This window comes from Strongylocentrotus purpuratus, unplaced genomic scaffold (genome assembly GCF_000002235.5).
Source record: "Strongylocentrotus purpuratus isolate Spur 01 unplaced genomic scaffold, Spur_5.0 spur5_scaffold_15, whole genome shotgun sequence".
In the NCBI taxonomy this organism is placed as follows: Eukaryota; Metazoa; Echinodermata; class Echinoidea; order Camarodonta; family Strongylocentrotidae; genus Strongylocentrotus; species Strongylocentrotus purpuratus.
The window spans coordinates 15,373,294-15,385,768 of NW_022145600.1; the positions used below are offsets into that span (position 1 = coordinate 15,373,294).

The window sequence follows — 12,475 nt, forward strand, 5'->3', positions numbered from 1 at the left end:
AAACCTTTTTAAACAAAAACCACCATAGAAAGTTTTTTTGAATCAATTTTTTATAATATTATGGGCGCTTTCGCATTTTGAATGGAAATGGTATATATCTAAGTTTAAAAGATAGAAAGATCGAGATCACACTGTATCTACAAAACTTGTGAAAAATAGCTATCTGTATAATGAGTTTTTAATATATTTCTACACTGCTTTATTCCAATGGATATTCAAATTAATAAATATATCATTCTCTTACAACAACAACAAAATCTGTATTATTGACTCAAGTTGGGTATTAGTTCTTTTTCGTGTTGGTTATATTACACACAACCAGCCGGCCCATGTATTGTTATTTTTTAATTAATTAATTAATTAACGGTCACTGTATTTTTTCAAAGTGGAGCTGAATTGGTATGTTCGTATTGGCTAAATTTCACACATTTTGGGGTCTAAAATTACCTTCATAGCAATTTTAGGTCCTAAAAGGGCACTAGAAATGTCATAGATAAGAATAAGAGCAATAACCATGTACTTTGAAGGCATTTGCGGTCTGAAAACCGAACTCAACTATCCCTTTAACCAAAAAGTTATATATTCTCCCCCAAATTCAGATTCTGTTGGTTCATATACTAAGTTGTAGAGAACTGTATGGTATGCAATATTTGTACAATACTGTGCCTTATATTAAACATTTCTCCATTCAATAACAACTAAACAGATGCATACACACTCCAAATTTATGTCTCCTCCCCCTACAGTATAATTTTTCTGCCTGTTTAGAATGATTATTCAACAGGGCTTCCCTCTGCCACAATACATTCCTTTATGCATTCCTATATACAATTTTAATCTAATGTTAAGGGGGTTGTGGAGATTGCATAAGGGTCAAGCTCAAGTCAAATGGTACCAAATTTTAGTTTTCACACAACATTGCATCCAAATAATCACTTACCAGGAATTCAGAATAGAGTAAGAAATATAATGGCAACGGTTTACTTTCAATCTGTTGAATTTTATCAACCATTATCCACCGTTATCAACCTAAATTTTATGTTCATTAAGACAAAAATTGGTTTAAAACGTACAAGGAAATTTAAGAAGCCATAAAATAGAACCTGAGGTCTTGTGGTTTTACAGTCATATCTGAAGATAATTATTATGTAACTAACCAAGGTCATTTGTATGAATGAACTGACTTTATCTATCGTGAGGGTATTTAAAGAATACTATTTGATTTACAGAGCTGTTGTACTTTTCTATTGACTACCAAATTTCATACTTCTTGTAAGGTACAATCAATAATGGCAATTTATATTGTTAAACTATGTATATATCCTTTCTTTTAATAAATCATTCATTTCAGAAGGCAGTTTGTAATTCTGAGTTAAAACAGAGCATTCAGCAGCTAACACATTACATCTAGCTTAGTTATTTTATCCCCCCTCCTACAAGAAATTCTCATTTCAACAGATTGTATATTATGGCTAATATAGGCAATCAGGAGTCTATCAACCTCTTTAACACCGTATTCAACATCATATGGCAGTACATGTAGCTTGGATATCTTGTTGCAGCCCCGTTGTAAGACATGGAGCCCAGAAGGCAATTTGGTCCTGGATTCCTAAGAGTACCTGGTCTGGTATCACGTTACAGATATGTATCTCCTGTTCCTTAGTGATCACTGCTGAGTCTTGGGTTACACATTACTATTCTGTAGGATAGAGGCACAAACAAAACAGAAAAATTGTCTGTAATGCTGAAATGTACAGGCATATATGTGCATTTAGTATAACTATTTCAGAAAAATGATAGAGAAAGGAAAATATTGATAAAAGACGGGTGCAATTTGGTCCTGGATTCCTGTGAGGATTATTCTGGTACCTCATTACAGATAGATATATCTCCTGTACTGTAGAGAGCACTCCTGTGTCTTTAAGCTCACTAGTGAGTATCAAACTACATATATGTAGCAGGGCATAGGTGAAAAGAAGAGAGACAAGCTAAATAATAGCATGATGAAATGTTCAAAGGAATTTGCAGTTGCAACAATAAGAGTACAACTATTAAATGCTAACTTTAGATTAAGAAGATCTGATTACCATTTACAAAACATAATTGGAGGACTTGTCCCCTAAAATTGAAGAAATGTGTTTTTAGTGATTTAACTCTGCCTATCCCCATATGAGAGGAGAGAAGGGATGAGTATAAAAGGGTTTTGTACTACCCGCAACACTGTTATCATAATCAAGGTTCGTTCTACTTAAAGATGGGTTGTAAACAGAACTGTTTTTTGGGGGTTAAGAAATTTCAATGAAATTACATGAAAGAGAACATTTGTATTCACCTGAGAACTCATCATTTGGTCTTAGTTTAGTGAAGATAGCGAGCCTGTTGGCCAGAGCAAAGAAAGCAGCATAATGGCCAATGTCAAAGGCATCACGTTGGTCAAGACCGTGCCGCTCCAGGTTAGTAAAATGTTCATCTGTGATTGGTTCGTTCTTGGTGACTGCCATGGCCATTTCTAGAATGGCTCTCTGTCTGTCAGTCACGTCAGCTGTTTCCCAATTCACCGTCATCTGGCAGTATCAAAATGAAAATTTAAAAATAGATCATGTTGGTTCAAATCTGTGGATTGCCATCTTGTAGCAATCTTTTTAAAATATGCAATAGACTACAAATTTACACAATAATATATATATATATATATATATATATATATATATAATGAGATTTACTATCATTTTGGTTTGTTGGGGTTTGAGGTTCTTTAGTACTAATATCAAATAACAAGTTGTTACAATACGGTTGTACTTAAATATCTGGCATGAAATGTAGAACCGGAAAATAACAAAAGTGTTAAATCAAGTCTGATCCATATCATTGGTCTCATGAAGATAACACAATTGTTCTAAGGATTTCAGAATATGGACATTTACTGCAGAATTTAATCTCAGATGTATGTAACCAGCTAACTCTATCATTAAATATTACTTCTTTTTTTAATGACTGAAACCTAATTTCACAGTTAAAGAGTGGAAAGAAAAGAAAAAAAAATGAGAGACAAACCTGATCAGTTAGTACTGGATCATTGGTGTTGAGCCTAAAGACCATTCTATGAGAAACTGTGCAGTAGATACACTTGTTTTCTGTACTGACGGCCAGGCTGATAAATGATTTGTCCTCCTTCGTCAGATTGCCTCGGTCCGATATAAGGTGGTCGTAGTAGCCAAAGAAGTACTTAAACGAGGTAGGGTCATATGACATTATCTTGAAGATGTTGGGAAGGAAGCCACTCTGTGAAAAACAGGAAGATACAAGTAATTGATAAATTAAATCTTTCATGTTCTAAATAGAATCTAATTTCTTTCTTTTTTCCTCTCACTTAAAATGACATGAAAAATGAAAGTAAAGTATAAAATAATTTCTTCAACTTACAAACAAGTCATTCCATTAGAGCTAAGATAATAAGTGGAAAGATATATGTGAGAATCAGTATGTGAAATCGAGTAATGTCAATGTAGCATAGAAGTGAGACAATAGGCAACAGAAAAATAGCAGACAGAGGAAATTACTTGTTATTTATATATTCACATACTATGTATAAAACAAAACACATAAACGAAAAATGAGAGAAAGAACAGACTACAATATGTAGCAATTTTAAGAAGAAAATGAAGCAATAACATAAGTAGGTGAATATCATACTAAAATATATCAATAACAATTTGTTTCTGTATTTGTGACCCTTCCTCTTGTCAGTTAAGGACATGGGTATTATAATGTAACTTATTTAATTTTCTTCTCCTGAAATAACCATGTCAATGACTTATATATTTTCCCTGCAATTTTCTACATATTTCTTACGGTTGAAAAAAATATATCTTTTAGTGCAATGTTAGGTAACCCGGATAAGCTATATAAAAAAGCTGTCAAAAGAGTTAAAGAAACAACTAAGATTGACATAATAAGGTTGAGAGGATGAGACAGAGAAAGAGTGGGAAGGAGAGAGAGAATGAGAAAGAAAGAAAGAAAGGGACTTGAGGAGAGAGAGACTGCGAAAGAAAGAAAGGGAAGGAGAGACAGACAGACAGAGCAACATACAGAAAGAGAGACAGACAGACAGAAAAAGACAGACAGGCAGGCAGACACAGACAAAGACAGAGATAGAGAGAAAGAGAGAGAGATTCACCAAACAGCAGCCCACCATTGGAATTAACTAAATCATGTTGATGCATCATTGTATAATGATTCACATTCATACATCTGGTGTTTTGAGAGGAAATTTGAGTTGAAGGGAGAAGGATGGGATTTTAAAAAATCATCAAAAATAATTCAAACCGCAACTCTCACTGTAAACTAGGGCCATGTGTAAAGCTCTCCAGGGATTCAGAAATGGTAAAGGCCATTGTAAAATAGATTTGCAAATTAAATCATGAAGTCTGTCCTGAAACTCATATTTCGTTACCCTTTATTAAATTTAACATAACATGTCAGACTGTTTTCAGATCAGTACACTTTGCTGTATACTTACATTGTATGCTACAATTTTATAAATAATCAATCAAAAATGTGAATGTCCTTGGTGTGCTTAACACTAAAACATGCAAGAAGCATAGGCAACTATATACACTCAAGAATATATACATCAGAAGTCATCTTTAGTATCTTGTGTTCATACTGGATGACACAGCGATGAAACAGATTTCAAGCAAACTGAATCACAACTACAATTCTAAAAACAGCAATGGCAAATACTGAGCAGATTGATCTGGAATGCGAGGGATGGATTTTAAAATTCTCTCTGAACTTGACCATTTCTTGTTATGTATGCATTTGATCTGCAAAAGACCTTGGTAGCCTAAACATGTATATCAAAACTCATTCTATAAAATGAATTATTCACAGGATGGCCATAGAGACACTGCCAATCACAATGAAATCAAAGTGACATTATAACTGAATCCACTGTGTTGTGTAGTGTTATCAATCTTGAAGGATATGGCATCAAACAGTAAATGTGGAATAGGCTCAACTGTTTGCTATGCATTAACTTTCTACTTCCTAAATACAGAGTACATGAAGGTCAAAAGCATATTATGTGCATGTATTTGGGGGTTAAAGTCAAATGAAACAAAACCATGCATACTTGTATTTACCCTCCAAGATAAATCAAATCAATTTCATTTCAAGAATTACCTCTATCAAAACCTATAAAGTGCTTGGTTATGATGGGTAAAAGAGATATGTTAACAATTTATAAGAGTCTGACATCAATCAGCTTGACAGGCGATCAAATTCTGATTTCCCACCCCTCAAGTCACGCCCACGGTGCATTGTTGCAACTTCCTTTTGTCTCGGATTGAGCAGTGGCTGTTATTTTTTAATACAGATTTGCAAGTGTCCTGGCCAAGCTGTCATCTGCAGGATATTAATCACACAGCTACTTCCACTAAAGCCTTGGCAAAATCTCAAGATAAAGAAACTATATGAGGACAGAAGACTTCCCAAAAGATCTCCATACACAACCCCCCTCAAGATCAAAATCAAGGTTTCTTTCTTACTTATGATGCTAATATTCCTTTGATCGTTTGATTAAAATAGGGTAATTTATTGCTTTGAAGAATTTGAAAGAAGAATTTAAGCAAAAGAATAGTCTAAAGGCCTACCCATAAATATTGTTTTAACCACTAGTAAGCCAAAGCAACTAAATATGTAAATCACCTTGTATGAGAGAAGGACGTACACTGAATGTCTGACCATGTGCACTCAGTCCACTCCAAAATGAATTTGCTTTTAATAGATGCAGAAAAACAAGAGAAACAGAGCAACAAAAATCTGAGTAAAATTGGATAACTCATAAGGAAGTTATGATATTTTTTTTTAAGTGTGAAAAACTATGGAACAATGAAAATCACTACACAAATTGCCAATTTGGTTATCAGTTTGTGATGTTATTACCTCACTATTTATCAATTGCTTTATATATTTCTTCCCATTAATTTCCCTTTTTTATCCCCCAAAACTTGATTTCCACATGCCTTTGCCCGGGTTAAATAATTTGTATTACCGATATATTGCAAGCATAACTATTCATAAAATCTTTTATAAACTTTGAAGAAGTGATGCTGTTCATAAGAATTTTTTATTTTTTATGAATACCGGTAGTTTATCAAAACTCACATTATTCATGATTTAAATGAAGAAAAACAATTTCTCTATACTATTAGTGCATCCACACAAAAACATGTTACTATCAATATAACTTGGATGCTGGTGTGAAGAATTTTTTTTTTTTTTTTTTTGGGGGGGGGGATTGGAAATTTATATTATCAATATAAGAAAACAATAATTTGTGGATAGTGAGGCAATGACGTCACAGACTCATGAGTGAGTTGCCAATTTGTCTTGTAATCACTTAGTTATTTGTTTTCCGATTTTGCTCAAACTTTTTTTTGATTGGTTTCTCGATTTTTCTGCTTCTATTGAAGTAAGTTATTTTTGGAGTGGACTTGCCCTTTAAATAGTTATTTTTGGAGTGGACTTGCCCTTTAAATAGTATGTGATAACATACAGTCATTAACATATAATTTAAACCTCCATCATTATTTCTCCTTTTGTAAAGAGCGCTGCCCTCCATTACCCGACACCAATTTATGAACCTGAATTAACTCATTTCAAGACAAATGAAAATGAAAACTAAAATAGAACTTGATAATTGACCTCCATTATGTCTGTATCTCTTCAATGAACAATTTGTATCAGTACTAGCCATTAAGGCTAGAATGATTAACTGCTTAATTAGGGAATGTATAAACTCATTTACATACAAAAAATAATTTGCTGTGTTTGATACTAAATTTAGATTACTGCATTGATAAAGGGCATAAAGGCTGACCTTTTCTTGAAAAATTAACTGAGCATGACATTGGCACTTTCAAATACATATTCTAAAGAATTCATGAATTAGAGTTCAAAATCTCTTATTTCATTGGGTCATATTTCAAATGCAAGCTCAAGCTGTAATATAATGAAAAACCCAAAATATTTTTCAATCTATTGCAATGTATTTGAACTCTTTCAGAGTAATTACAGTATGAACTGAACTATTAAATTTCTATTCTCTCATTCTTGTTGTTTCTTTCTCTCTATCTGTCTCTCTGTCTCTCCCCCATCTCTCTTTCTCCCCAGCATCTCTCTCTCTCTCTCTCTCTCTCTCTCTCTTTCTCTCTCTCTCTCTCTCTCTCTCTCTCTCTCTATCTATCTATCTTCCCCTCTCTCTCTCTTCCCCTGACCCCCTCTCTCTCTCTTTCTCCCTCACCCCTTTCTCTAATTAGCTCTTTCACTCACTCACTCTCTCTCTCTCTCTCTCTCTCTCTACCTCTTTACTTTTTCTCAGCTCTACAGTGCGTATAAAACAAGTATACACTATATCATCCAAAATATAATTTCACGACGTCTGCATTATGGGCGGTGGTCTAATCGCTCGAATGAATAAAAATAATAACACAAAAATTGGTTTGCGCAAAAATGTTTCAGCCATCTATTGGATCAAATTACAAATCAGGTACATGTATTTATCCTACGTGCCCTGTTAATAACAATCAACAATTGATTTGAACATATCATTTGATCTTTGACCCTCTATACCAGGCCTTCTCAACTAGTTTATTAGAAGTGCCAAAACGAAAAGAATTTGTAGTTGAAGTGCCACCCTGTAAGGTCGACTGTGCTGCGAGGGACAGAGATGCCAACTTTTGGAAATCAGAAATAGGGAGGATTTGTAATCGACACCAATTAATGTGCGCGTAGCGCACATCTCGAGCGCGTAGCGCCCGACACATGCGGCCGGGGTCCAGGGCCCGCCTTAGGGCCCTGGAAGCTCTGGGGTTCTAGATGCTCTCTGGTGCAATCTGAGCCTTATTTTGGAGCATTTTACATGTGTATTTAGTTAAATAATTCCCCCTTTTTTTTTAAATAACATAAAAATTGTACAAAATGCATGATGAATTACTTTCAGACTTCCGATTACACAGGTACTTGATACTGTATTCGGTCTTATACTTCCGAGACCATTTCCTGGTCTTATTTTGCTGATTTTCCGCCATTTGGATTCTGTGGCAATATCCACGCATTGGTTACGGCGATCCATATGCTGAAACAATCTTTCGCTACTCTTAATTTGTCTTTTAACATAGTGGAATTATTACATGCTTAAGTTAGCAGATGATATTTCTCTTTCAATTCACAGATATATATACTGATAAGCGCCCTCCAAAAAAATCATAATAAAATAAAAAAAAAAAAAAAAAAAAAAAAAAAAAAAAAAAAAAAAAAATCATTTTTTTTTTTTTTTTTTTTTTTTAATAAATCGGGAGGATAAGGATGGTGATCGTAAGGTCGGGAGTTGGGGTGAATTATCGGGAGCCTCCCGATAAAATCGGGAGGGTTGGCATCTCTGGAGGGAGCGTAGTGACCGAGCCGAAAATGGGTGGGGTCCAGGGGCAAAGCCCTAACAGGGGTAGCAGGGGGCTGAGCCCCCTGAAGCTGGTAGATTTAGGGCTTTCTAAAGGCCCAAATGGGGCATTTTTAGCACCATTTCATTCCACAATATAATCAATCATAATTTCATATTGATGTGAAAAAATTAGTAAAATTCCTGAGTACAATTACACTGGAGGTATATTTATATGAAGTTTTTTTGTGTGCAATAAACACGGGAAATGTCAAAATAAAGTGAAATTAAACAAACAAAACGAGATGTTTCAAGATATTGGCAATGTTGAAATATCTCATCGTAAGCTAATTCTTGTTCAGACCTTTTAGATTCGTATAAAATGGTAAAAAACGATAAATTCCCCCTTTCTTCCTGTTTGTTAATAAAACAGGAAGAAAGGGCTCAAATTCGACTGCAACTTCTTGATTTAGCTGAGTATTTAATTCTAAAATATATATTCTCTTTTTTTCTGTTTTTTGTTTTGTTGTTGCAACAGTCGCGCGCCACTCCGACTGACCGCAAGCGCCGCCAGTTGAGAAGGCCTGCTCTATACCTACATTTGCATACCCCTCTTGCAGTGACATATCCGGATAAAGGAGATGGATGGCATCAGTAAACATGGTAAATATATGTATCCATCCCTCCCTCCCTCCCTCCCTCCCTCCCTCCCTTAATCCCTTCAGTAAACATGTTAAATATATGTATCCCTCCCGCCTTCCCTCCCTCCCTCCCTCCCTCCCTCCCTCCCTCCCTTCCCCTTTCGCTCTCTCTCTCTCTCTCTCTCTCTTTATATTTCTTTCTTTTCTTATCCTGATGGCTTTTCATTTTTATGTGTTCTACTGTGCGTTGGCTTTTCATTGGAAACTCGTTACAAAATATTATAATAACTTTATAATCCCTTTCCAAGGTAACACCTCACAGCAGTGCACAGAGATCACAGAGTTTAAAAAACAAATTAAGGGGGGGGAGATGATTATCTACAATAACTTTCAGTCCCATTGAAACCTACCTGTTCTAACAAGAGTTTAATTGATTATGGAAATGAAACAATGTAATGGCTGAACTTAATACTCTTATTTAATAAGCAATAAACCAAGTTCACTAACATTAAACAAAAAGTTACCTCTTGGTCAGCCTATAAAGTTACATGAATAAAAGTATGAATAAACCACAAATTCATGGGTTTCATAAAAAGTATGTGCTGCACGTACTGCCAATCATTTCCACGCTACTCTGTTACTCATTCCACACGACTCCATGTGAATAGATGCTTTGACAATGCTAATCATCACATTTATTTTGTTGTGTAAAAAGTCCCTTATACTAATATAGCATAATAACTCTTTCTAAATGCTCTTTTTCTAAATGATCAACCATGTGCAGTGTTTTCTGTCTTTTTTTTTTATTTCATTTTCTTGATCTTCATTCTTTTTCATTTCTCCTTCTTTCTTATTTAATGTTTGTTATTTTTTCCTTTAATATCTTCATTTCCTTCCTCTCTTTTTATCATTCATCACTATCTATTACCCCCCCCCCCCCCCCCCCCCCCCCGTTTCGTCTTCTACCTTCTTTTTCATGTTTTATTCATCACAATCCTTTTCCTTTCAATGCTCTTTCATAGGCAAAATACCCACCATCACAACTGAAGCAAAACAAATTAACAATCATTTTCATTTTCTAATAACAAAAATCTCAAAATTACTTTTGATGAGACAAAATAAAAGTTCTCTGATGAAAATAAAGACATGATATGAACAGACAATTTTCTTTTGATTGTGTGTGTGAGTCTTTCTTTGTAGGATCTTCTTCATGTATTTGGTTGCTCTGGAGCATGGGATTGTCTTCCTAATCCACAATGCTATCATCTGGAACGTGGTAGCAGAATGCTTCATCATCCTATATCTTGTCGATGGAATTGCAAAAGAATCTTTTTGATAAGGGAATATAATGGTCACAACTCGCAACCGACTTATGAAATCAGACTGTAATGGACTTTTTGTTTGTTAATCCCCCCTAGATGGCAGGCTAAAAAACTCAACAAAACTGACAAATCTCTTTGAGATATTGATTTATTTCAAGGACACTCAATAGTCTCCTTCAAAACTCAAGGTGCAATATCGTAGACCTATCCCTCCATATGTACATCTGATTAACTGGTGCAATGAAAAGAAAATCACCACTGCTAGAATGCTCAATGAGAAAAATATGAATTTAAAAAGAACTTTGGAAAGGTACTTACAAATCATTGCTTTCTCACAACAGGTTTTCATACCTCTGTCAAAAAACAGACAATTGCTGTCACTTGTTAAGATTTTGAATATTGCAATTGAAAAGATTTATTGGCGGTTAAAAGCCTTAAAATAATTGATTCATACATGGATAATATAATTCCCAAATCCTCACTCACTCCCTACTAATAGGGAAATCCACTCGATATTTAGTTGGTATTAATAAAAAGCAGCACAAAAATGTTAAAATGACTAGTGAAAGTTTGAGCAAAATCTTATAAAAACCATGGAAGTCACGAATTTTCTAAGTTTGCAACAAATTGCCAACTCTCAAACATATTTCTCAGGGTCCTTTCTCATTTCCTTTGTAATTAATGAAGGAATAGATATTTCACAGATTTGCAAATTTGTGTTTGATCAATCACAACTTGATTCTCTATTTCATCTGCTTCTATTACAACCAACTTTTAATATCAGACTGGATTTCCCCTTCAAATGTCATGACGATATGAATTAAAGCAGCATATAAAGTGGATGAACATACCGGTATGATCAAACTTTAAATAAAATATTGTCTGAGCCTGAAAGGAGGTTAGGGCCAACATTTATTGTCTGCAATAGAAAATGAGTAGCCTTGTGGTTGAATTGGAATATCCAAATTGCATCGCTCGAGGGCAATAGATACCTGATTTGATTTTCAGCAATAATCTCTATAGAGTTCGCACGCAGATGAAGAAGAATTGATTAGCAGGGTACAATAACCAGGAGATTGCCGAGTCATACTTCCTCATACCCATAAAGTTTATGAATATCCAACTGCCCCACCCCCTCCGTACTTGCCCTATATTTGAATCTTAGGTATTTCTTCACAAAGTCACTGCTTGGTTGAATATATTTTTTAAAAACATGGAGTCTGCATGATGAGAGACAATGGGGCACTAGCAGAATGTTGAATGAAGGCCTAATTCTTCACATTTTGAAATGGTCATTAAATGAGTTGAAATTATTTATTATCTGACTTAGAATGTAAGAAAGACCATCTCTAAAAGTAAAAACAATCATGAACATTTAGAACCATGTACAGAAAAAATAAATGTTTACATTTTTCAGGAAGACTAAAATTATCAAACACTAAAATCATAGACATCACCGCAAAAATAGAGAAATTCTATAGCATTATTAATAATCATATTGTCTGTTCAGAATCCGAAGGACATGGGTTAACACACTTTTGGCTCCAAACAGAAGATACAACCACGCTTGCCATCTCTTTTGGACTTCTTTTCAACCATGTTATTTTGACAAGTTTAAAAAGTATGTTTATAGGATAGAATGTTGTTCAGGCTCCCAGCAGACAATATGTGTGAACTAAAGAGTATAATTTACCTGCCTCACACAGGAGGTAACTCCATCAGATAGTATACCTACATCAATTATTCAGAAGTATATAACCTTGCTCTTGGACGCATACACCATAGCATCTGTTATTGATATTTGGCTGAGCAGTTGTTGTTTACCTACTCTGGATATTAGCTAGGGTTTTTGTACTTCAAAACAATAAATAAACATATCTCTTTAAGAAGTCTCAAAGCTTCTGGAATGCACTTTATATGCCTTGGAAAACTGTCAACAAGAATAGAATAGAATGGCTTTGACATCATTTCCAATGTTCTTTAACTTCTTTCAGAAAAGAGAAGGGAAGCAAAGATTCTATATAATATGAAAGATATGGTTATACAAAGATTGAATGAAATAATTTCAATCG

At 34.5% G+C, this 12,475-nt stretch overlaps 1 protein-coding gene across 1 annotated transcript in view; it reads right to left on the reverse strand.

Annotated features, from left to right (window-relative positions):
- Positions 1–1,199: 1,199 nt before the first annotated feature.
- LOC115918641 overlaps positions 1,200–12,475 on the reverse strand; it is a 30,374-nt gene continuing 19,098 nt past the window's right edge. Inside the window, exons 3-5 of the mRNA XM_030985664.1 lie at positions 3,055–3,282; positions 2,333–2,564; positions 1,200–1,699 (exon numbers count right to left, since the gene is read on the reverse strand). Coding sequence (XP_030841524.1) covers positions 1,695–1,699; positions 2,333–2,564; positions 3,055–3,282 — 465 coding nt within the window. The 3' untranslated portion in view covers positions 1,200–1,694. The remainder of the gene's footprint in view (positions 1,700–2,332; positions 2,565–3,054; positions 3,283–12,475) is intronic.